The 26185-nt window shown below is 41.1% G+C and overlaps 2 protein-coding genes across 5 annotated transcripts in view; both read right to left on the bottom strand.

The window, feature by feature from the left end:
• Window positions 1-7377, bottom strand: part of ppp1r1b (protein phosphatase 1, regulatory (inhibitor) subunit 1B) — a 62903-nt gene extending 55526 nt beyond the window's left edge. For both annotated transcript variants that reach the window (XM_085454763.1, XM_085454764.1), the window contains exon 1: window positions 7278-7377. The gene's annotated coding sequence lies outside the window, so the exon portion shown is untranslated. The remainder of the gene's footprint in view (window positions 1-7277) is intronic.
• Window positions 7378-9276: 1899 nt separating this feature from the next.
• cdk12 (cyclin dependent kinase 12) lies at window positions 9277-24506 on the bottom strand. 3 transcript variants are annotated; one of them, XM_085454754.1, is made up of 14 exons: window positions 22536-24506; window positions 21014-21709; window positions 20336-20515; window positions 20103-20242; window positions 19818-19988; window positions 17227-17416; window positions 16434-16490; window positions 16082-16183; window positions 13979-14056; window positions 13777-13893; window positions 13558-13689; window positions 13145-13365; window positions 12548-12967; window positions 9277-10910 (listed from the first exon to the last, which is right to left on the bottom strand). In XM_085454754.1, exons 1-14 carry the CDS (start codon window positions 23702-23704, stop codon window positions 10498-10500), a joined length of 4086 nt encoding a protein of 1361 aa, XP_085310880.1. In that variant the 5' UTR covers window positions 23705-24506; the 3' UTR covers window positions 9277-10497. The 3 variants fall into 3 exon arrangements, with proteins under 3 accessions (XP_085310880.1, XP_085310882.1, XP_085310881.1); XM_085454756.1 differs by having other exon boundaries at window positions 12578-12967; XM_085454755.1 differs by having other exon boundaries at window positions 13157-13365.
• Between the last annotated feature and the right edge of the window lie 1679 nt (window positions 24507-26185).

The raw sequence follows: 26185 nt of genomic DNA, 5'->3' as shown, positions 1-26185 counted from the left end.
GTTGACTGTAAAATAAATGTTCAGTGTTGTCAATCAGAGCTACCAGCTTTTTGCTATAAATTAATTGACAGCATTTTCTTACAATGTAAATCCTGAAATACTAAATACACAGAAATGATAATCACTTATTTTAATTAAAGCTGCATTACTTTCCTGTGCCAACGCTTGCTATAATGAGCTCTACATCAAATTTCCCAAAAGTGGATCCTGCATTACCTGAAAGAACAAAACAACTATACACTCTGCAGATTCAGCAATTCAGTTTAAAAAAGAAAAAAAAAACAAAAAGAAAAAAGGTGACATTTCCGAAGCAAGTGTGTGACACTGTGTGAATCTCGATGCCACCTCCTACACCTCTCACCCTCCTACAACGCAGCCCACAACAGATCTCTGTCGGGTAAAATCAGTACAAGCAGCTCACGACGTATTTATTCATGGTATTATCAATCATCCTTAGAATTGGGAGTCATCCTAAGTTACGTTATTCTGCACTGAAGCAAAGAAACATTTGTAAATGCACATACTTTCTCCAGACTTGACACAAATTAGGAGAATTATATACTGATTTACTTGTAACTTTTTTTGGCCTTGCGTTTCTATGCCTTCCGTACATTAATTTATAGCTTCACACTTAATTTGAAATTCTAGTGTTTTGTCTAAACTGTGATCAACAAATGGTTGCTCTGTTTTGTTTGCCAGTGATGTCACTGTCAAATTCTTACAATAACTCTGTGCCTGCGAAACCGATGTTGTTTAACGAACGGGCTGTCGTAGCATTGAGGCCTTTTCTGGTATCCATAGTAAACAGACATATGCAAGGCCACCCACCGCTCCACCTTATCTAAATTTGATATCTCAGAAGGGCCTTTCACACTTGTCGGAAAACATAAACACACCACGAGCGGCTACGCGCACATAGAACCTGCACTGTCATTAATTTCAGAGATGGAGGGAGGTCAGCGTACCAGACGGTGTTTGTGTGTCTGTGTGCAAGCATGTGTGCAAGCTCGCATGGTATTGGATGTGTGTGTCATACGTATGTGAGCGTGCACATCGAGTGGGGGGATGGAAACACGCATGTGCACACACACATACACACACCGGTGTTGACAGGTGGCTGTGGTAAAGAGGTGGTCCCTGAGCTGGGGTCTGCCTGTCTCTGGCTGAGAGAGAGAGGAATAAAAAGCTCCCAGCAGCTGTCGCCCTAATTCCTCTAACACGGTGCTTGTGCTCTGATTAGAAAACAGATCTGGCCTCTAATTTACTCCTGACACCAACTAATGCTCTATATCTCAATTGCTCCGTCCCCGCTTGCCACTGGCCTGCCTGGCTGGACACACACACCTAGTGACTCAGAAAGCTAAAGTATAAGAGCGTACACCGGGACACAAAACAACCAGATGAGCGTAACTAGCAATCCACTGAGTCCTCATTGACATATGATGACTGCAATCCAGATGTGACATTGCATTGCTCTTCTCCTCAATCAGAAAAGCCAGGTCTGAGTAGTCAAGTGTGTTTCAGGACAGTCTGCACTGCCAAATATTTGCATGTAGAGCAATTTGCAACAGAAAGTGAAGATTCAAATGAAATTTACTAACTTGAATTTACAGAAAAAATTAGCTTTGAAATTAAGAGATGACTAAAAATGTTATATACGTGCAGTGGTTCCTCACCCTGTCGAAATAAAGCTATGTCTTCTTGGGCCCCTGATCAGAGGCTACACAAGTATGCAGGTTGAGAGCAGCTTGACCTTAAACTTATTTTATTATCAGGGTTTTTTTTTTCTATTTTATTAATCTTAAAGGCCAGAAGATGAAAAATTATTGAGTGCCGCTTCCTCGCATTTCAGCTTGACCTCTTGTTTTTAATTACAACTGCGACTAAAATATGGCACCAAACCCATACAACAGAAGGCAAAAACAGAGTGACGAGGTTGTCAGATTTATGTCCGAGCATGCCTGGAATCCAAAATATGTCAAAAGTATTTCATGTTGGGAAAACAGAAAATTACTGCTGGAGATGACAGTCTTTATTCAGTAGCCAAATGCACATTTTTCACCTGACGTTTAGCCTTTTTTATGGTTCCACAAGAGATAAATTATTGCTTAATAAAAAATTTTTTGGTGCTTTTGGTCTTTGCTTATTTTTGGTGAGATACAGAAGAGATTATAATATTTTAGTTCTTTTTTTTAAGTGTCTTATTGTTTTTTCCTGTTTGATATTAGCTTAAATCTTGTAAGGATAACTTAAAGTTAATTGAAAAATAGACCTATTCATCTATTTTATGAAAAAGGGGTTTAAGACGAAGAGAAATAAAGAAGAAATAAAGAGCCTATATTTTTCGACTGTGGGGCTGACTGCGTGACAGAATATAAAGTGATGTTCAGTGCAGCCTGTATTTATGCCAACAACGGAGGACAGGCTGGCTGGGTGTCTGGGTGCCATGACGGGGTTGGCCCAGCAGGGGGCAGAGGTGTGATGCAGGGAGTAGGAGGTGACAGCTCAGTGTCACACTGCACACGGGGTGTCACCTCAGCAGGCTGGGAGAGAGAAAGAGAGAGATGAGACAAGGAAAGGGAGAAAGTGGACAGGGAGACAAAAAGGTGAGAGCTCTATCTCAATCTGTGTGTATGTTCTTGTTTAGCTATCTTAGTGAGGACCGCTTTGAGTTGCAGACCATTGGTGCGAGGACACTTTCGCATCTTCACATTTTTACACCACTTCAAAGATCTATTTGATTTTAGTGTCAAGGTTAAGCTTTAGTTCATGTTAAGGTTAAACACTTAGTCAGAGCGATTAAGGTTTTTTTTTTTTTTTTTAAATATCTTTTTATAATCTTTAAAAGCCAGCTAAGTTTTTTTTTCTGTTCTGGAGTATACCAGAACTTGGCGTTATGGTGACTTAATTGTATTCATACCTTATTACTGGTGTGTTTTATGTCGGCCAACAAATTATTAGTTCAGCAGACTCCGGGGTAACCTTAGCCACAAAGATGGATAATATATATAAAGCTTTCAAGCAAATCTAGATTAAAAAGAAACTAATGAAAAGGATTATAGTCTAGACCAGAACATGGATTATTATCTTTGTGGGTTTTTTTCTCAGACCATGCGTGTTTATGTAATTACACTCACTCCCAGAAGGAAGAGGCAAAGTTCACTTTTACATGTTTTTAACATGAGAATTAGTCATAAAACTGTGTTAAAAAGCCAAAAAAAACTTTAAAAAAAAAAAAAAAAAAAAATCACACAGTGGCTTTTAGATTTTTAGTCTGAAGCCTCAACTTCCATCATCTTCTTGGGGTTCTTTTTAGGGTCATAAACACTGGTTGGTTAGTTGGTTGGTAAGCAAGGTGTATCATCTACATGTGAACGTCTTAGAGAAAATAAAGCCAATTAAAATACTAGAATTTCACTCACTAATGTTTTAGTGAGTGGGATTCTAGTAATTCTAGTAATATTTTAAACTTTAAACTATATTATTGGTCAGATATCTGCATTAAAAATATTCCAAAAGAAAACACCTCCATCAACATGACACAGCCAGTGGCCTAGTGAGTGTGACGGTCATTGGGCCACACCCTAAATCATGTATAACTTTAAGCATTAAAATTATTAACAGTCAGTCAGTTATAAATGGTCACAAAGGGGCAAAATAGCTACAGGGACCATTATTTATTTATTTACTTTTTACCAGGTTGTAAATGTGTTTATTTCTGCTGTAAATGCAGGCATTATGGGGAGTGACTCGCTTTTAGAGCCGGCCTCAAGTGGCAATTTCATGAACTGCAGCTTTTGGCTCTTCATACTGTATTCCTAGAATGAAATGCCTAGTCAAAATTGAATTTAAATTTATTCGGTTCTTTTATTTTAATAAGGACATAACTTCAGAGATAAAAGATAATGTAAAAGATTATTTTTTATTTTTTATATCAGGTCACTTTAAAAATGCTTTTCTTATTTAAAAAAATCAAGCTTTGTAATAGGCTACCACAAGGTTAGGTTTCTTTGTGTAGGTGGCTCTGTATATGGTGTGTCTGCTGTGTGTGTGTTTTTATTTCCTCTTTCTTCTCTCTCTGTCCCTACTATCTGTCTCCAGAGACTCACTTGGCATCTCTCCCTACTTTTAATTCTTGCTCCACAAACTGCTGCTGTCTGCACACAAGCTGGCACACACACACACACACACACACACACACTTTCTTGGTTTAAGAATAACTCCCCAACCCACAAAAAAGAGAGATGCCCATGCAGCCATGTTTTAGATGCAACACACACATTTGTCTTTTACATCACTGTCATCTGAAATATTGGAGGGGGACTCACAAACACATACAAGGGGCATTAATCACACAGTACAAGTTGAATCCAAAGTGATAAACACAAATACACATCCAGTGATGAAAGACAGAGATGCTTACAGTCTCTCAGGAAATACACAGTCATTCCCAGATACTCACACCCTTCACCACTGACAGTAACACACACACATAGGCGGCATCCTTGTTACTGAGAATACGAATCCAGTTTGAAAGAAAACACACACGATAAGCCCTTAAAACATCAACGCGAGTCGAGAAACTAAAAGGATATGAACATTCCAAACTTATTTGACTCTTGTGATCCCTGTTTGCTGCTCCTTTACTTTTAAACTCGGCTTTATTAACACAGCTGTCAGCGATGCTCGCACAGTCGCTCACATGCATTCAAGTTCTCGAGCAAAACATACACTCACTGACAGGCAGACAACACAAACTTCAAAAGCAAGAAATTAATAAATTAAAGGAAAGCCTGATATGGATGAATAAATAACAAGAAGAGAGAGAAAGGGAAACAAAACAGGAAGGAAAGTAGAGTTTCTATAAGAGAGGAAGCAGAAAAGGAGTTGCGGTGATTTTGGAAGGAGGCTGGAGGTGCAGACAGAGAGAGGCAGATTCTGTCACACACTTCCAATTTTAACTGGCATGCAGCAATTCAGCCGCAAAGATAAAACACACACACTCCACAGATATATATACCATACGTGTGCAACTGTGCGTGTGCTGCAGGTGGAAAGTGCCTGCAAGACACAGCGTGTGGCAGTGACTCGCCTGTCTTTTGAGTTTCCTACACTCCGAGTCCTTTTTTTAATTATTTGGAGAAGGGTGTGAGTGTGAACACAAATATGCAAATGAAACGGTTATTATTGCATTGCTCATCAAGCAGCGCGGAGCAGACATTAATAGGCTGATGAATATGCATGTGAATTTGTTAATTAAGTTAATTATTCTGCTGAAAATGCATTCGTCTTCCAAGGACATCTTCCCCAGGATTCCAACCTGCTCCACTCATTAGTCATGCGATATTTTACACTGGGCGCTGGGACAAGAGGTAGGGAAGGGAGGGGCAGTAGGGGCCACCGGGGTTGATATGTATACAATATCAGGGCATCGTGGGTTTCAAGTCCACTGAAGAACAGTACTAAAGGCTTCAGAAATAGATATAATGGCGACTAATCATTCAGCAGCTCTTCAGAACTGAAGGGTCAGTGAAAGAGACAAAAGCACTGCAGCCACAGCTACAGTGGGGCGTGCACGCTCCTACTGGCCAGACGTTCGCTCCATCTCTGCTTTTCTCTTTCCTCTCCAGTAATTCCCCCTGTTCGCTGCTTTTCCTCTAATTGCTTATTAAAACCCTCTTAAATGAACTTTTTGTGCCAACTTTCCAACACATTAATTAATTGTTGTAGCCAATTAAGTGTCGCTGCGCAAATGAGCTTCAGCACAAATGGTCCTGCAGGGCCCGTCCCCCCCAACTCCACACCCACCCACCCCCCTCCCCTCGCACCCCCACCACCCTCCTCCTTTTCCTCTTCCACCATCCTCACCGACAGCTTTCCCAGCAGCCCCTCTGCCCTTAAAGAGGCAGCATCAACACAGACTCATGGAGAGAGACAATAATGTTGCCTAGCTCATGAAGCGCTTTGAATAGAATTGGTAATGAGATGGTGAGACCTTGGAAAAATACTTTTGCAAAAGTGCAGCGTCACGCAGAGAGGGTGAAGTGTCTTTGGCTAACGGGGAGTTCACTGCGATAAGGTCAGGGAAAGATTTTTAAAAGTCAGCATCATCCGCCTGTGAGGGTATTGATTATTGTTAGAGCAAATCATTTAGAATTTGGCCCAATTTTTCCAGATTATTTTCATTTTATGACCTGGCAGCAGTGACTTAATATAAAAGCATCACACATCTGTATCATCTGGCTGATCCAAAAAGCCCTCCTAAAAAAGCCCTCTTTGGTTGGCCTCACTGCTGTTCAACAATCAAAAAATAATGTGTGTGTGTGTGTGTGTGTGTGTGTGTGTGTGTGTGTGTGTGTGTGTGTGTGTGTGTGTGTGTGTGAGTGAGAGAGAGAGAGAGAGAGAGAGAGAGAGAGAGAGAGAGAGAGAGAGAGCACTTTTCTCACAAAACTATAAACTGAGAAGAAATGGAGATGGTGTTATGGCATCAATAAAGCATGCTGTTGCAGCAGTAAAGCATATATCACTGCTGGGATAAAGTCAATCAATTTTTGAAATATTACATAAATAAAGATGTAGCCATAAACGAAATGGCTGACATTAAATTCTGCTTGATAGAAGACAAAGAAGGATATGATGAAGACAGCACAATTTGCTCACGACCCGAAATGCTTTCAAAATTCAATGTGTTTTGTTTTGTTTTTTCCCCCATTCGGCGACAATATGTTGGTGGGGAGTTAGGTTTACATTTCCAGTCAAGAAAACACTACTACTTATATGCAATTTCTGTCTTATATTAACTATTTTTTCTTAATCACACTTTGTGTAGTGTGTGCTTTAGATGAGCAACTGAGGGAGTCTGTGCCTCCCTTCACTGAGTTTACACATAGTCACTGATCAAACAGCCTCAGTCAGCAGACTCGACATCAAACTGTAGCACGGCTCAGAGATACGACAGCAGCCCAGATTTACACTCCACAAACGAGATGCCACGCAGGCCCGCATTAATGCACGTTCTCATAGCTGTGTGCACGCAAGTAGAATAGATGGGTATTCGGATACTTTACATAATTATAAATCCAGATAAAATCGAGAAATATATCACAGCATATAAGATATAATGACTGATTTACAAATTGGTCCAGAATCGTTAGTTTTGTTGTGTTTCTGAAAGGCCCACATGAAAATATCTAAATGTGTGAAATATCCCTCACAGTTTGACTGACCTAATCGTTTGCTTAAAGTGAAACATTAAAATGCAGCTTTAAATGGCTTACTTTGCTCCTGCTCAGCAGTTGCCCTCTTTGCCTGCCCGTGAATCTCATCTTCTGTCGTCTCACTTCACTTTCTTCTTTTTCTTGCATCCTGATTTTGCTGCCAAATTAAAATGTACAAGTTGAGACACATTGAGGTGCCAGGCGTTTAAGATTTTTTAGATTGCTACAATGTTCCCTGCAGGAGCCAGAAAAATGCGAATGAATATTTTGACTGAGATCGTTTCAGCTTGAAAACTAAAACAGGTCACTTCACTCAGTCTCAACAAAAGGAAATAAACTCTAAGAACTGTCATTTTGCTTTTTTCCATACTTCTAACAGCTGATCTGCATTTACTCAGAATGATCGACATTCTTACTAGTACTCTTGTTATTTTAGCTTTAAACAGATGTTCAATGTGATGGCTGCTAATTGTCTAAGGGTTTCAATTTTGACACAGTGGAGACAGTGTCTAATTGATCAGATTATGTTTAAAATAAACTAGATTCCAAATAATATATCAATCAGCTCAGACAAGGCTGAGAAAATTAAGCCCAGCAGTGACAGAAAAAAAAAAAAAAAAAATCACATTTCATGAATATAATTTGGCGTGAACTGACTGAAATATACTGTCAGTCAATTCACTGCTTGTCTGGAAGTCCACCAAAATCCCTGCAGCTGACAGTGAAGTGCCGGCATCCAAAATGGAGGCTCCATTTTGAGCACCACCGTCGCCTGTCTCTGCCATCGCGAGTACGTGCTTCAGCCTGGCAGCATGGCACATTTATGGGCATTCCCCATAAGGTGCCTTTCTGATTGATGGCACAGCCTCATGCACCTCCCTCTCATCACTCCTCAGTCCTGATTTATTCGTCTAGTCTCTGTGACTTGGCACTGGCATTGCCCACTACTTCTCCTGTGGAAACTCCCTGCGGGCACATTCACTATTATTTGGAGTCCCGGTGGGCAAAGGCATCAGACAGAAACATGCACGCACACACAACACCGTCTCATCTCACTCACACTGGGCCTGTGCTAGAGGGCAGGTGAGCCTCCCACTGCCTCCACTCTGAAAGGATCTCTCACCCAGAGGGCTCAGCTGCTTGGTGGGCCAGAGGGGTAAGCGGCTCTGTAAGCGGCTCTGTAAGCCTGCCAAGTGACGAACTGGTCTGGGGTATGCACGAAGTCAATCCAGCACGCGCAAAAACTCACACGTGCACAAACACACAGGCAGTCTGCATGAACCTTGCATACTTCTCTCGTTGCCAATCTACATTTTATGAGCCTGTCGGGATCTCCATAAAGAGATCAACCCTAGTAGTGAAGGAATCAATATACATAAATACGCTTTCAGCATAGGGAGAACTACGAATACGTTTTGTGTGCATTATAGCTACTCGCTTTTTTTGGTTGGTTGGTTGTTTTTTTGCTCATTATGATGAAACTATAAAAATATTTATATAAAATATTCTCAAGCTTTGCTAAACCAGAGCTATGACCAAACATAAACACCGATTCCCTTCAGCAATGATAGTGAACAGATTATGGCATGTTTGCTAAAAGGGAAAAAGGACAAAAGAACATAGGAAGATATCACATTACAAATAAGGGTGAAATATTTGGGCCATTTTCGTGAACCTGTCTAACACACTGGAATGCACATGCTCCAAAATCTCAGTTTGGTAAATCCTTTACATGGAATTACGCATATTTTCTTGCTTACTTATTAAATTATTTGTTTGTATCTTTAAGTTGTGGTTTGTGAGATAAATATCATTCCTTAGTTACATTTTTTTAAAATCAAAACAGTGGTTGGAATTTACCTACCACAAGATCAGATTAATAATTAATAATTATAGCCCGGTACGCAACTTGCTTCACATTGCAGTTCTTGAGTTTCAGTCTTCCGAGAAACCTGACTGTGTGGACTTCCTGTAAACTGAGTGGTAGTTTGCGTTGGTGCCTACCATCTAGTGGCCGCTTTACACAGAAACATCCAGAAACGGCAGAACAGACAGTTCATCCGGTCGCATAACTTCCTTTAATAAACTGAACCAAGGAAAAAAAAAAACACATTACAAAATGTTTCTTTTTACAGACACATGAAACCATTTTTCTTTCCTTTCTTTTTCCAAAGCAAAAAATGGAAACAAAACAATAGACCATTTTTTAGGCATGTTATCATTTTCTTTATGTAAAAAAATAACTACACAAAAAAAATGAGAGGAAAAACAAAAAAAGCTTTTGTTGGCAGGTAGGTGAGGAGCAGACGTATGCAAGGAGGCTTTCAAAGCCTACTAGGAGAATCGGGAAAAATGTGTTTCTGTATGTTTCTAGCTTTGCATTCATTTAGCAGAAGAGTATGTGCATTATGGAGCAGTTCATCAAAATGCAGTTTATTCCATGTTTGAGACAGGAACATGAGCACTACAGGCTTGTTACAACACAAAGATCTGCTGTATGTAAAGAAGCGATACCTTAAAGTGAGCAGAGTTAGTTTTAGGTGATGACAGAGTGCGTCATCCAAGTAACCTGTACACCGGTGCCATTCAAAGCCGAAACTTAGCCCACATTTTCACACTAGGCCAAGATCATTCAAGGGTCGCCGGGGTCAGAGTGGAGGCACAAAGCTGAGAACAGGGGAGCTCGAATATGAACAGAAAAAGTCACATCTTCTGAGGTCATTTCCTCAAATGTACCCTTATGTAACAACTAACTTCAAAAAGTCTATCAGACTGTCAGGGTGGAGGATAATTACTTCATTCTCCAAAACACTGGTAATCCTGTTAGAAGGGGGCACTGCTGTGCACATGACAATCATTTGTTCTAGGGCAAAAAAAGATATTATAGTTGTTTTCAAAGTTGCTTGTCAGCGGTGTAACACTCAATTTGGAAGCTACACTTCATTCGACACCAGACCCTTCAGTGTAGAGGAGAGAGAACGGGTTTGCAGATGGAGAGTATGCATAACCGCTGAAAGTCAGACTAACCTGCTGAGATACTCCCACCATAACACCACATGACAGCTCATTCTGCAGGCAGAGATATTCATGACCACTTCTAAAAATACTCCAGATCTCTTTCATTCAGGCATTCATTATCAAAATCTTTGATCCAACTTTCACTACCTGCACAGGGTCCAGTGAGTCATACTCTGTAGGTGTCCCTCTGTATTTCCTTATAGGCCAGGATTGCTGGACCAGTCCCACGGTACCCAGCTTGATCTCGACGGGGAACTGAGGGTCAGCGGGCAGCTCCATGGGAAAAGCGGAGGTCCTGGTCTTTGGGAAACTGTGCTGCAGTGGTAGGAGCAGCAGTCGCTAGTCCTGCTGGGGATTCAGCTGCAGCTGAAGGTTTAGGTGGAGAGCTTGCAACCCATGGTGGAGGGCACTGTCTGTGGGCAAGAGCGTCCACAGTAGGAGAAGGATCGTTGCTGCGCTGTGAGGCACCACACTCCGAGTCCTGCTGAGAGATGAGCTGGAGCAAGGCAGCTGCTACAGCAGGGCTGATGTCCTGGCTGGGTTGCGTTTCTGGCGCAGCCTGCTGGGAGTTTCCAACAGTTGATGGAGGTGGACCTGGTGGAGAGGGTGGACGTTGCTCAACAGTTGAAGGCCCCTGGTTGGCCCCAAGCTTTTTTCTTTTTGTCACTGCACCATCTGAAGGGTCCAAACAGAACAGAACAGAACAGAACACAGCACATTAGACATAATCTTATAAGGCATAATTAAGTTAAACCTACATACTAGCTACACACCCACTAATAAGCTTTCTTTTTCCTCTTATACTCCCAACCTGCATTTAAAGACAGTAGTACTGCATTTCAAATAAGCCTATCATGGAGTTACACAACGTTGACATTCCTACCTTTACCACAAGAGGGAGGGCAGAGCACTTTAAGCAAATCAGCACACTAACTTACTACAAATAGGGAACCATGCTGCAGTGGTAGGAGCAATCTTACAACAGTCTGTGTTTTTGGAATCAAATAACTTTGTGAACCTAGTGTAGATGCTATACAATATCACTAAAAACAATTAGACAAAAAAATGTTTTTTTACATCTGGCACATGAAACACATGACCATTTACCGATTCAAGTGAATGGTTATAGGTAGGTAAAAATAAAATAAGTGTTTTTTTCTATTTTTAAATAACTAGTCATTACCATTTAGATGTTTATTAAACAGAGAAACGTTAATGTCTTTGAATGCACTACCCACTAACAGATTAACACTTGCACAACAGATGCAGGCCCACACTTCCAAACACCCCCCCCCCCCCCCCCAAATCACAGAAAAAAAATGTGGGAACTAAGTGGGAAAACAATACAAGGGGCATGTGCAGTTGGATGAACAGAAAAGGTGAATTAAGCAGGAGAATTTCAAGTACTTTCAAAGGGCGGGTAACACTACTAAAGCAGCACTGTCTATTCTTTCGAATCTACTGCAGTGCAAGGTGGACCAGTGATGTAAGGTTTTCAAATGCTTTTAAAGGTTCACCATTCAGTGTCAGCAGCATAATCAGTGTTATTCCAATTCCTAATCACATTTTAAGAAAAACGTGACCCAGAGTGAACAGTTACCAAAAAAAAAAGTGACAAAAACCAAGGTTAAAAGAAACACATGCAGGTGACATCTAAAGATTCAAAACATTTATTTTCACTTGATAATTTATTAGACTTTCTTCATAAAAAGGCTGACATTACAGACTGTTTAAAGCAACATCGCTCTCTGTGAAGAATCCATGACACCTGCTTTATAATGAAAATGAAGTGAGGAAGAAAAAACACATGTGGAAATGGGACAGAGAGAAACAAAGACTGTGATAAAGAAACAAGAAAGAGGGAAAATTGAAGGAACATCACAGTGTGAGCCTTTTTACTCAAATGAATAACACTGTACTTTCTTCTGGTTTATTGAGTACACCAGTGATGAACCAGTGATATCCGTGTGCAACAAACCTTTACCTGGTTATCAGGGTCACAGGACAGCAAACGCTGAAAAGACAATTTGCCAGGGTTTTCTTTTGCACTTTTTTTAATAGTACAGGTGTTTATAGGGGAAGATGTTGAATGTGTGTCACTCGTATGTCATGAATAAAAGAAGGGGTGGGTGTAATATCGGTCTAATAGCCCTATTTGCAAATTTTATTAAGTATCCTAAAATCAAAGTAATTTGATACAGTATATAGTCAGCTTCTGTTTGTTCCTTGCCTGGCTCTTTCCACTCTTATGATTTCCAACTGACCCTGGTACCTTTTCTGTTTCACACTCTATAGGCTAAACCCAGACTTGCCCTTGCAATCAGTAGTAGAAGCGGACGAACCGCGCGTTAGTGCCTCCTCTGACTGAACGCCATTACTTTCATCGCCTTGCTCCTCGGTTTGTGGCTTTATAATTTGGCCCAAAAGGAGAGCCAGTAGCTTGGCCTGGTCTTCCTGGCTGAGTGGCGGATCTCCAGATGTCGGTGAGATCTCTTGGGGTTCAGGAGGCGGCTCTGGGGGCTGAGACCTGGAAGCTGCCTGGGTCTGGTCCTCTGGTGCCCCCTGGTGGTCAGAGGACTCACTAACAGCAGACAACAACTGGCTGAGAGTCTCTGGATTGGGGAGGTTGAGGAGCTGAGCAACCTGGGGCAAGCCGTCTGCCTGTCCCTGGAGAAGGTTTAGCAGCACTGCCAGCTCTGTCTGATTCAACTGCTCTGCAGCCGATGCCAGGCCTAAACACACACATGCATGCGACTAGAATTCAGTGTCAGTCTAATAAAGACACAACAATCAAATACATTTAAAATTAAATAAATAAATTCTTATATATTTTTTTTTTTTCACAATACGGAAACTTTTTTGAAAAAACAAAAAAATGTGTTCCTGGTTAAATACTTAGTATCTGTTACCTGACAACTCACTCTCTATGTTGGTTGTGGAGGGTGGTTTCCCTGGAGGAGGTGGAGCTCCAGTGGGGCTGTTTGGGGGACGAGGGTTGTCTCCGCTGGAGGTCCCTGTCACATCTTTACGGGGCACTTTGGGCACAGGCACATCCTCGACGACCCCGCTCTGACGTGCACGTCTTCTCTTCTTGCTCCACAACTCGTGACAGTCTTGATGATGAGGAAGGCTAAAAAAGAAAAAAGAAATTGTACAAATTTAAAATATACATTTTATTAACCAAATAAAACAAAATAAAGAAAGAAAACGCCCTAAATAGGCAATAATTGTATTCTGATACAGATAATGTCCTAGTGTTATTTTTCACGTGCTCAATCCAACACTGTCATTGTGTCAACCATCACTAGAACCAGCTACTAACTCTGGTGGTGGCATCCTGTTGGGCTCAACATCATGCAGGAAGTCACTGAAGAGCGCTTGCTCCGATGTGCAACGGCGTGCAGGGTCAAGGGTCAGCATTCGGTCCAGTAAGTCCAGGGCAGGAGTAGGTAAACTATGTTGAGGAGAAAAAATATTACTCCTCTAGAACCAGACAGAGTTGATCACAGCTGTCTTAGGTAAGCGTAGTTTGAGTACATACTGTGCAAACTCCTCCCGTAGTCGCCGTCTGTACTGCTTCTTGGGTTTCATTGTGTTGAACAATGGAAGTTTAATGACATCAGGCCAAACGGCCGGACAGGGACTCCCACACAGTCGGCTGAGACAAAGGAAAGGGTTATTAATAAGCTTGATAATTCAATCAGAAATTATTACTTGAAATTTATTTGTGGTAGGCAGTCTACCTGATCAGCTCTAGTTGCAGAAGTTCCTGGTTAGCCTGGAAGATGGGCTTCTTGGTAAAGAGCTCTCCAAGAATACACCTGAGCCACGACAAGTAAGAAAAGGTATTGCATGTATATAATGTATGTATATAATGTAAAGTTTAAAACAGCTTTTAAAAACTACTTAAAGAGTAATGGCCTGGCAAAATCTTGGTCAAATAGGCCTGTGAAATGTTATGAATGTAGTAGGGCTGCCACGATTAGTCGACTAGTCACGATTACGTCGACTATTAAAATCGTCGACGACTGATTTAATAGTCGACGCGTCATTTGAAGCTTTGTAAGATCCCAAAAGACGCAGGAGTAAGTAGCAGGATTTAAGAGTGTAATAACGGACTGAAACAGAAGATGGCAGCACTGCATGTACAAGGATGCCAGCTGCCGTTAAACCCCGAAGAAGAAGAAGCTGCAGCCCAGCTCAGTTTCCAACAATTGGCGGCAGCTAGTTAGTTTTAATATTACTCTTATTCTTCTTTCTGGGTCACAAAATAAACGTTTAACATGTTTACAGGCGAGAATGTAGCTGTGTAAACCTCAAATATCTGCTCAGTTTATCAAGACACCACATATTTTCAAAAGCGCTCCGACGTTTTCGGAGACGTCTGTTACCCACTAGCTCGATAGCTAGCCGGGGGCTAGGTCACTAGAGCCGTGAGAACACTGGACTCCCGGCAAATCGTTTTCAAACCCACCGCCGTCTTTCGCTAGTCAGGTTAAATATGATATATGAGTCACTTAGATAACTTAAAATTTTATTGTTTGGCTTTTTTCAGTGTTTTATTTGTTCCTGAGTAAATCGGTTTGGCTGAGATTAAAGTTATAGTTTTTACACAGCTGAATAAACGTCAAGCAGACAACTGATCATCAGAAGTGTGAGATGCTGGAGAATTTACTCCGGTGTCCTGTTATATTTTAGATAGCAAGGAGTTTATTAAACTTAACCGAAACAATCTGCAAATTTCATTAAAATGTAATAAACTATCATCTTGTCTTTATTTTTAGTTAGCACGTACCTGAAACACTTAAAGCTGTAAGCTAATGATAGTTATATAAGAGCAGATGCTGCAGGTGCAATAAGCTGTACGTTTTATGTCCAATGGATGGTGATCTGATTAGTCGACTAATCGCAGAAATAATCGGTGACTAGTCGACTATCAAAATAATCGTTTGTGGCAGCCCTAGAATGTAGGCCCTTTTATTCCAACAAGGTAAAGCTCCTAAAGTATTCACAAGGAAAGACTCTCTCAGACTGTAGATAAGGTTGTTTAAGAGTTGTATGACAAAGGTGAAAGTTTTGTGAATGTTTATAACCAAGTGTGATAATTCGAATTTAATATGGTAATACCTTTGGGCTTGCTGCAAAATAAGACAAATTATTTCCATAAAATACTATAAAACAATTGAAGATTTAGGAATATGACACATATCTAAAGAGAAATTTGCGCATTAGTCACCAAACGTAAATAGTACATTGTAAAGACTTTATCAAAATGTTCCCAACACATCTGCTTACACTGCAGAAATAAATACTTAAATACATCTACCAACAACCATTATGAAAAAAGTTAACTACCAGACAACAGACAGGTAAAATGTGTGAGATTAGACACTGCTGTAATATAATAACAATTAAAAAAAAAAAAAGACTACAGCAGCTGTCCAAATGATCTGCATAAACCATTTTTGAAGAAATTGAGTGAAAATGACTTGTGATGAAGGACAAAGCAAGGAAAACACAAGTCTAGCACAAATATGCCACTTTAGAGTAGTTTGTGGGTTGAGCCGAGGTGAATGGGAAAATAGGACTATTTTGGTACAGTGAACCCTGATGGGTGGGAAGCTTTAACCTGCAATTATGCACCCTAGGCAACTCAGGGGTGTTATGTGACTAACCTGAAGTAAAGGCTGAGACTCTTCTTCCCCCCCCCCAAAAAATGTCTTAATCTACATAAAAACAACAGTATAATCTGTTGTTCCCCAATTATTCATCTGACAATAAATCATACACTTGAAGACCACGTGATTTGACAGACAGAAGTACTAAGATAACCGTTTTGTACTCACCCACAACTCCAAACATCAATGGCTGGAGAATATCTCTCCTCTCCCAGCAGAAGCTCAGGGGGACGATACCATAGTGTGATTACTTTATTAGTGTATGGCCGGCTAGGAGCAAGAAAAGAGAGATGAGATGGGAGTCAGCAGTCATACATGTCCCCCAGTGACAAATCAGAATCATTTTAGCTCCAGGTAACTGTATTATTTCTGAGACACAGCCCCATCTTGTGGACAGACATTGTAAATTAAAAAGAAATAATAAAATAAACTGCTTTCATTCAGCAACTTAAACACTATAATGTCTATAATCACTAAATGGAATTAAGCAGATCAGGTATATACAACCGTCGCCTCTTACCTTTCCTCTGAGTTGTAAAGACGAGCCAAACCAAAGTCAGCCAGTTTGATCTGACCTCTGCACAAACAAGCACAGATAACATTAAAAAAAAAAAAAAACAATAACAAAAAAAGCATTGCCAACTACTGAATCTTAGTGCATCTAATCCTAAAACACAACTCAAAGTGTCTTCACTGTAAAAGTCAACTGATACTGTAAAATACACACTGCTCTTAAAGAAACAACAAATATTATTGGTCAAATTTGGCAGGGCTCAGGTGCAAATGATCCACTTCTAATGTCTATTTGAAGTCAGCTGTTCAGTAGCAGGGCAATAACTTCATGCACTGTGGTTTTTAAATCCTCCACTTCCCAGAAAAACACACATTTTCTTAATTCTTGATAGCTCATTTAAGCTCAGTTTTTTCATGCACCTTGGTTGTACATTGGATGTTCAACTGTACTAAGCAACCATCTGTGGGAAGTTGCTGTACTCCACTAAGGTTATCTGAAGCATCCAATTAATTTTGTTACTTTGTAATTAGCTTTCCTGCAGACACACTTTTGAACCCTTTCTGCCTGACAAATTATAGCAATCGTTTGATAGTATTTAAGGAATGCGGATACATTTAAAGGTGTGAAGATTACATTTCTTAGTGTTTGTTTACATGGGTGAATAAGAAAAAAAAGTAGATAAAACTTAAAATTCACATGTCACTGTTAGTACTGAAAAACCTGTGACTAGGAACAGCCTAGCTGCTGCTGCATTTTACTGCAATTGTCTGCACACAGGAAACAACAATACTTTACTCACTTGTTATTTAGCAGTATGTTGGAGCATTTGATGTCTCTGTGCAGGAAGTTATTTTTGTGGCAGTAGTCCAGGCCCTCCATCAGCTGACGCATGAAGCTGCGGATGTGCTCATGGGAGAACTGGACCAGGCCTGACTCCAGCAGGCCCATCAGATCATGGTCCATGTACTCAAACACCAGGTAAAAAGCTCCTAAAAATACAAAGATGTATTCAGATGTCTTAAACAAAAATACATGCACACACATATGTCTGTGGGTTCACATAAGTGGACATGTGTTAAATGGTTAATAGGTATTCAGGTAAATTTAACCATGCTTCTTTAAAAGTGAAGTTACTGAACTGAAATGTGCGCAACTGCATTGCCAGCTATTTAACATTCATACAGCCCAGAAAACTCTAGCAGCACACTTCTCTCTGGATTGAAACATTAAAGAACTGTTCAAGTTAACAGTGACTACAGAGAACGCAACCAGATGTGGTCATTATATCAGTTCTAGTTTTTCAGTTTTTATTTCTTTTGCTTTAAATTATGTTTTATGCTAACAATTTCAAATGTCACGAACACTTTATTTCCACAATAGTAGCAGTTTCTCTTCCACTTATACAATTCAGTGTTGCAGAGAGGCTGTGTACACCCTGGATAGGTCCCCAGCCGGTCGCAGGGCCAACACAGCCAGAGACAGACAATAATTCACACTCACATTCACACCAATTAACCTAGCCCCACTAAGTGAAGGTAGAGAACCAAGAGAGAACCCAAACGCAACCATAAATATATAACTTGTCATAGAAACAACACTAAATAATCTGCTTTTGTATAAAAAAAAAAAAAAGACAGTGTATTCTATGAGTGTCACCTTTTCTTATAATTTTCTGCTCTCATTTTGTGTGTCATTATCTGCTGGTCAAGGTATGTGTATGCACGTTTTCAGACATGTTGCAGTTTCAGGTCTGACTCCGTCAGTGCTGTCACAGCTGCTAAAACATATTTCAGTGACAAACAGAAGTGCTGCACATCCGGTTTCATATAGTGTACCCACCATTACTTTCCTGGCATATGCCTGTAGTCTACCAATTAGGTGGAATCTACACACCATTTAAATGGCTTCTAGGGGTTCAGTTGTTCAATGTTCAAGAAAGATGTGACACCAGCACAGCCCTATAACTATTTATACTCTTGGTTAAACTGCGCTCAACTAGTTTACAACCAGTTTACTAAAACTAAAGGCATCGTGCACCAGTAATCATAAAACCACTTTTCTCGCACTACCATTTGCAAGGATGACTACAGCAAACTTAAGCTGTCTGTAGGTTCTCATACATTGAATGACATACTCAATTCAAGCAGTGAAAATCGTGCATATACCTACCTCGACCAGATGAATGATAAAAACGCAGTGTAATTCTAGATAAGCAAAAATGTATCGCTAAACTCATTAATAAATACGTTTAGCTATACAATACAAGTGATTACTGCCATCTCTGTGACATCATTTAATTAATTAAACTAAAAACAAGTTCCATTGGAGAATTTCTTTTTAAGGGGATGCCTTCTCCCACCTGCAAAGTTTTCCCCTTGCATTTAAAAACAAACACTCCCCCCCCTAACTTATCATAGGGCTGCTCAATTAATCGAATTTTAATCACGATTACGATCTGGGCTTTCAACGATCATTAAAAATGACTGAGCCGATTATTAGCCCCTCCTTCGTGCTTTACTCTCGCGCTGCTTCGTGTGGCAAATCTAGCGCACCTCTCTGCGTTTCGAACACGTGTCACAACAATTAAGAGCAGCGGTCCCCAACTATTTTTGCGCCACGGACCGGTTTGCGCCCGACAATATTTTCACTGACCGGCCTTTAAGGTGTCGCGGATAAATACAACAAAATAAAACTAGTACCGGTACCGAAAAAAAAGAAGATTTATTCATAACACAAGTGAAAAGACCCAGGAAAACCGAGTAAACGATAAAAACGATAACAAAATAACGCTGAAAACCGATAAAAACCCTGAAAACTATACATTTCACACCTGAGCCTCAACTCTCGCGGCCCGGTACCGGTCCGAGGCCCAGGGGTTGGGGACCGCTGATTAAGAGGACCCGAGGGAAGCTCGGAAAGCTAAGCAGAAGTTATTTGGAGAGGAGAGTGACTGCCGTTGGTTGAAAAGAGAGGTTAAACAAAACTTCAGTGGTGTGGAAGCATTATTGGTTCGCGGAGTCAGACGTGGATCAAGTAGACATAGTGTGTAAACTTTGCTACGGTGTCATAGCTGCACCACAAAGCAACACTGCAAAGTTCACTAAACATAGATGTTTACATTTTTCATTTATTTTTTATATTGCAAACATCTGCACTGTTATCAGTATTTGCACACTATTTTATAATATTTTATGACAATCTTTAAAGTCATTGTTCAATACATTGTTATTGTTAAATAAATATCGTCAAATAATCGAGATCTCAATTTCAGTGAAAATAATCGTGATTATCATTTTTGCCATAATCGAGCAGCCCTAACTTATCATCACTTCTTACCTACTTATACCCCACATAAAAGAAAACAGCAAGTTTTTTTTTTGCCCCCCTTACCTTTATCCTTTTTAAAGTCAAGTGCATCTTGCTTGTCAGTGACAATTTCCTTCATGTTGACAACACTACGGTGTTTGAGCTGCCGCAAGATCTTAATCTCTCTGATGGCTGTGATGGGGAAGCCCTCTTTTTCATTGTCCAAACGCACTTTCTTCAAAGCCACCAGTTCACCTAGCATATTTGGAGAACACATTTTAGAGAGCCACTCTTTTTATTTTTATTTTTTTATCTTATTTGGGTTTTATTTTTTTAAGGAAAACATAGTAGTAAATGGATTTCACTTACCAGTGTCTTTGTCCTTGGCCTTGTACACTTGGCCATAGGTGCCTTCCCCTATGATGCCAATTATATCAAATTTATCTACACACCGTTTGCCCCAGTCACTTTGGGTATGTTTGCGCTCACCATATCGCGGGCAACAAATCCTGGAAAGCACAAACAAGAAAAGCAGCTAAGAGATCATGTGTGATTAATGAAAGGAAAACTTTAAGTGGGTGAGTATAAAAGTGAATGCTGACTTTGGTCTCTTCTTAAGGGCTGTCTGGGGTAAGAGAGGAGGCTGGCGGACAGGTAACTGTGGGGGTGAAGAGTCCCCTCCAAGCAAGGTGGGCGGTAAAGGCAGATCAATAATAGAAGGGCGGTTGCGACCTTCTTTGTCCTTTCTTGATGGCCTCTGGGGAGGAGTGGATTTCTTTGGGCTAATAGAGCAAGATTTAAAAAAAAAAAAAAGTTTAAGACAAAACCAGGAACACATTTTATGCACCGTTTTCATGTCGATGTAACAACTAACACACATTCAGATTAAAACTAGTTACAATAAAGTGTACATACCACGATTTAAAAGAGGAAAATTTAAATTCACTTTCATCTAACAGTGCGCCATTTTTGTTTTTTGTAGGATGGTAACTGACATATTTAAAACACCAAAGTGCAAACATAGCATTTATTCATAAAATGTTTACATATCAAGTTATGTTTTGAAATTACTTAATTTTTGTTAAAATGACTCATGAAAAACAAAATGGGATGTCTTGAATGGTGTGTTCAAGACATCCCGATGTACATACAAATCACTGACAAATGACAGTACAAGTCCAAGAATAACAGCTGTAAACTCATACAACAGATTAATAGGCACTAAGCTTGACATAACACAACAGGCACTAGATCAGTGTGCCTGTTGAGGGATTCCTCACCTGTCCTGAGCATTTCCCAGCAGTGCAGGTGGTAGAGGCAGGGGAGGAAGAGTCGAAGTCTTGTGGAGTGGGGTCTGGCGGACAGGGCTGCGAGCAGGAACTGTTGCTGGCGATTTAGTTTGTGATACGGTTGAGGGTGTAGGAGGCTGAATGTTTGTTTCTGCCTGAGGTGGTGGTGGAACCTGTGTGGCTGGATTGGGTGGCGCTGGAGAAGAGGGCTGTGGAGGAGGTGGCGGCGGTGCAGGAGAGTTGTTTGAAGAGGATGTTAGAGTTGCAGTCATCGGCTCATCAGCATTGGGAACATCATGGGATAACTGCTGGGTTGGTGGCGGCTGAGGTTCTGATGCTGCTACTGCTGTTGCACCTTTTTCTGGCTGTAGAGCTTCAGCTTTAGCAGGCCGTGAGGATGAGGAGCTTGACGGTTTTTGAGCTGTCGGAAGTGGAGAGGCGCCACCACTAGCACGAGCAGCCGCCTCAGCAGCCAGGCGTTCCTTCTTCCTGCGACTCAACTCTGCACCTAAGCTGGAATTGAGGGGCAGACGTGACGAAGGAGGGGAGCGGCTAGCTGGCCGGTTACTGTGGGAAATGCTCCCTGTTCCAGCAGAGGAGGTGTGCCTCTTACCGCGGGAACGAGAGGAGGAGCGGTGAGAAGAAGAGTAGTGCAGAGGGGAGCGACTCCTGGAGCGGCCCGAGCGTCTAAAATAAAAAGCACATTTTTAAGATCATTTATAGATTAAGACAGAGAATTAGAGGCAAATGAAATGCATGATATAACTGAGACAGACTGCTGATCCATGGCTAAATAAGATCTCTAGATCATATTATAATGAAATCAAAACCACGTGGGACAAGTAAAACTAAAACTACTGACGCTTTCATGGCCAACTGGATCTATTCTTGTTGTCTAAAGCAATATACTGGGCTAATTAATTAAGAACATTATTTAGTTTCAAAAACATTTCATTGCTACATAATGGTGAAATTTTGAAAATGATATTACACATCAAATAAAGATCTGTTACCTTCTCTATAAAAGAATGTGAGGCCCTCCTAAAACTAAGTACCGGGTTTCATTAAAGACACCTGTCTTTTTCTGAAATCAGTGGCAAGTATGGACTCTATAGCTCAAATGTAATTATGAACACAAATACTTATGGTCACAGAGCCAGGTTGTAGTGCCCTAAGCTTCTGTTTTTGAATTGAAATGACAGCTTAAGGCAAACCCTGTTTTCAACTACAGGTATTGCCTATCTCCATCCTGTATTTTTCTCACTCTCAAGCTTTTGTCTGTTATGTATGGTAAATTTCAACTTCAATGCAGAGATCAATTTGCTGGAGTGAAAAGCCCTCTCCAAGTTCAACATATTTGTCTAATCTCAAACTTAAAATGCATGTAAAGTAGGATCATAAAAGGTGAAGGTTCTGGAAATATGCAAAACCTCTACGAAAGGTGGCTTGATAAGTAAATGTCTCGAACATAATCCCAAAAAGATTTAAAGGGTGACCTACAGCATATACTCACCGAGACATGGGGCTCGTACTGGAGGACCTGCGGTTACCATAGGGGCTCGTGGAGCGTCTCCTAGAGTAAGGGCTGCTGTCCCTCTCAAAGCTGGAGGACCTGTGTCTGCTGCCGTAGGGGCTGTCTGATCTCTGCCTGCTACGGCGAGACACATCACCATAGGTACTCGGGCTTTGCTGGGCCGCCCTCCGTCTTGAGTAGCTGTCATCCCCCTGATGTCCATACCCACCGCCCAGTGGACTCTCACTACCGGCCCCTCTTCTGGGACTCGGCGACAATGCAGAGCTGGTGCCCTTTCTCCGTGGGCTACCCCTACTTGAAGACTTCCCCTTCGGGCTTGACTTGTGGCTCTTGGAGGACTTGCGATGGCTTCTATCTGTCCGGCTCCTCTGGGAGGAGCTGCGGCTGGCCTCCCCTCGGCCTTCTCTCCGCTGTTGCCTGTCTTTGCGAGACTTCCCTGAGCGGCTGCTCTCCTTGCTGCGAGATGAGGATGTAGAAGAAGTAGTGCTACCTACACTGGCTGCAGGCGGTGCCTGAGAGGAGAGCATCAGCTCCCCACGTTTGGAATCCCCCTCTGACGGCACCTGGCGTTTAGATGAGGAGCCTAACGAGGCCTCCTTCTCCTTGCCCTTTCCAGAAGTCACTTTCTCGCGATCTTTACTGCTCTTTTTCTTGGACCCACGTTCTCCATTTCCAGAGTCTCTAACTTTGTTAGTGTCCTTGGACTTTTTTCGTGGGTGTCTGTGCCCCCTGCTCTCTCTATTACCTTCTTCTTCGCCAATATCCCTATCGTAGTCTGGTGAGGGCTCCAGTCGATTTCCCCCCCTCTCAAAAGGCCTGGAGGACGGTGGGTCCGAGAAGGTGTCCGAGTCGGAGCTAATATCGTCGTACTCCACTAGAGGCTTCACCGTGTTGACACCAGGAGGCGCCGTATCGCCGAGGGTAAAATCGTCAGGTGCCGCCAAGGATTCCCGATTATGTTTTGTTGATTTATGCCGTTTGCGTTTTAAAGAAGAAGAGGACATTGAAGTTTTTAACTGCACCTTGCCGTCCTTGCTCATCATGTCTCCCGCAGAGGTATGAGTCGGGCCCTGGGTCTGGTGTGGCACACCACCGATGCTAGATTCCGGCTTCCTCTTGGTCCCATGGTGTCGGTCCGACCCAGGCATCCCTCACGTCGGCGTCGGTGCCTCTTCTGCGACTTGGCCTCGGTGATCCAGGCAATTCATTCACAGGAGACCAGTAGCAACTCCAAATGTCAAAACAAGTCTTACTAAGCGAAATCAGGACAGGAAAATACAAAAATAAACACACCAGGCCGCTTACGTCCACTTCTCCTCAATGCCAATTCATTCCATTGAGATCACCAGCATATTTCGTCAAAGCAGATAAATGCCAAGTTGGTTTTCCAGTGCTGCGAAGTTTGTACTTTCAGTTAGTCAGCGAATGAAAAAGACTCCAACCAAACATCTGATCATTGTGGTGTCGTCTCCGTCTCAGTTTAGCTAGCACAGCTAGCTAAAGCTCGGCAGCTAGCGAGCTGACTCCTAAAAAAGAAAAAAAAAGTCCCTTTGTGAAAGCTGTCCTTGTCCGGTGCCAAGTTAAGTAAAGGTGTTTTTAATTCCACAGAATAAGGTCTTAGCATTCAGAAACAAGCAAATGCCTTCATTAAAAGACGCTCGTTTCTCCAACAAAATGAAAACTTGACCCGGTTGGTACTGATTACATGTTCCCTTTAATGTAAGTTTTATCCCCTATAAATTCAATATTGATAAGAAATTATAATATTTTCGTGTGCAGTAGATGTTCCAGTTTATTATCAATGGCTCTGGAAATCAACCAGGCCTATATTTAGGGCGATGCTAGTGGATTTAATATCATCCACAGCCCTAGCTCAAGGAGACTACAAACGCCATCATGGCTCCTGTAACTAGCAACTTCTGCGCACAGCCGATTGAACCGGAAGACGGAGCACTGCCAATCTTGACTGTATCCGAGCAACTTCCTATCACCGCAAAGATCCCACCCACCGTCCTCATGGCGACACGACAGAGACGTAAAATGAAGAGATGTGTATTAATTAGCAAAAGTACGTTTTTACAAACTTTTCAAGTTTCAGATAACACATTTAAATCAACACACATGTTAGATGCCAGGCTCATGATGGGTTGTTAAATGTCGAGCTTGTTGGAACAGAAAAGGAAGACACTGGGGCAAAGCTAATAGAGCAAAGTCTTATTATCAACAGGCAGCATGCAACTGCCTCTGGGTCCTGAAAGCTTCAACATATTTAACCTACTACTAAGGTTCATTAACTTACATGGTAAGGTCTTTTTAATAAGATCTGCTTCACAAGATAAGCATGAGGTCCAGTCTTAGGTGGGCGTCTTTCAAAATGTAGTCGTTTTTTATCATGTTACCCCAGAGAAATCTGTGTTTAACTAATGCTCTAGTAGGAAAAAGAAGCGAAAAGAAGATCTTGCAAAGTGTTTAGGAGAAATCAACCAAAGCATGACTTTATGTTGGGCTTGTCTCCATACTAGTACTTTCCACATCAGCAGATGGATCAGCATTCTGCGTATTGGTAAGATAAATAGAAATCTACATGTCTTAAACAATACAACAATCAGACAATGGTCACTTGGAAGGCAGTGAATGAACTAAAGCTGCCATGAAAGAAAAACAGCATTTGTTCTTGCCCTGTGGCTGACATATGTCAGTTTGCCTGTGGGTATCTGTGGTTTAGGATTTTCAGGTTTATGTGTACACAGAATAGTTTTAAATAGAGAGTTGTACTTTATCTTACTGAAAAAAATAGTTATCACAAATCACAGTTTCACTTAAAGTATATGATATGAAATGAATAATTAAGCAGAGATATTTCAGATTTTTTAAGGACAATGCTATATTTAAGTGCATTTACACACACACACTTAATTTACAAAAACACACTGACATGTCTGCTGGTTGAAATTGAGGCCTGGATCTTTACAAAACACACAAATAAGGAATTTCTGGGTCAAAACTTTTCTGTCTTTCTGGTAAAAACACAAACTCTTTCAAGCTACAGACACACACACAAAGCTTGCGGTGCAGCCAGTGTTAAGGCACCCTAGCTGCTTCATTTAGATCCAACTAAAGTCCGTTAACTACTACTACAGATAACCTACCGATTATCTTACATGTAAATCTTGCTAAACTTTAAAGTTAACCCCAATGTGTTCATCCTGAACTTTTCATGAAAGTCGAACATCTTTTTTTTTTGACAGCAGGTACCTATTTATACACTTGTGATTTGTACTTCACAGGGCAAGTTTTGGGTGATAATTTTGTAATATAATGTGATAATACAAAAACAAACCTTTTAAAAGACTAGTAAAATTGGGTATATAAACATATTTTATATTACTTTTCATTCATATACTTGGAATTCATTTATGTGAACTCACTATTTCTTTTCTAGTCTTCCTTAATATTCAGAGCTTCATGTATCTGACATCTCTGTTGTCAAACTGTTTTTTTAATGCCACACTTCAGAAAACCTTCAACATTTTTCCCTGGTAACAACACACCGTTTGAGAACTACTCCATTAACATAACAAGCATCTCTCTTTGGACCAGAGAAAATCAAGAAAATGCCTGGAAGAGGT

The sequence above is a fragment of the Copadichromis virginalis genome, linkage group LG4 (assembly GCF_057382275.1).
Source record: "Copadichromis virginalis isolate Kocher_CV1m ecotype Utaka linkage group LG4, C_Virginalis_male_GT1.1, whole genome shotgun sequence".
NCBI classification, from domain to species: Eukaryota; Metazoa; Chordata; class Actinopteri; order Cichliformes; family Cichlidae; genus Copadichromis; species Copadichromis virginalis.
This window is presented reverse-complemented; position numbering and strand designations above follow the sequence as displayed.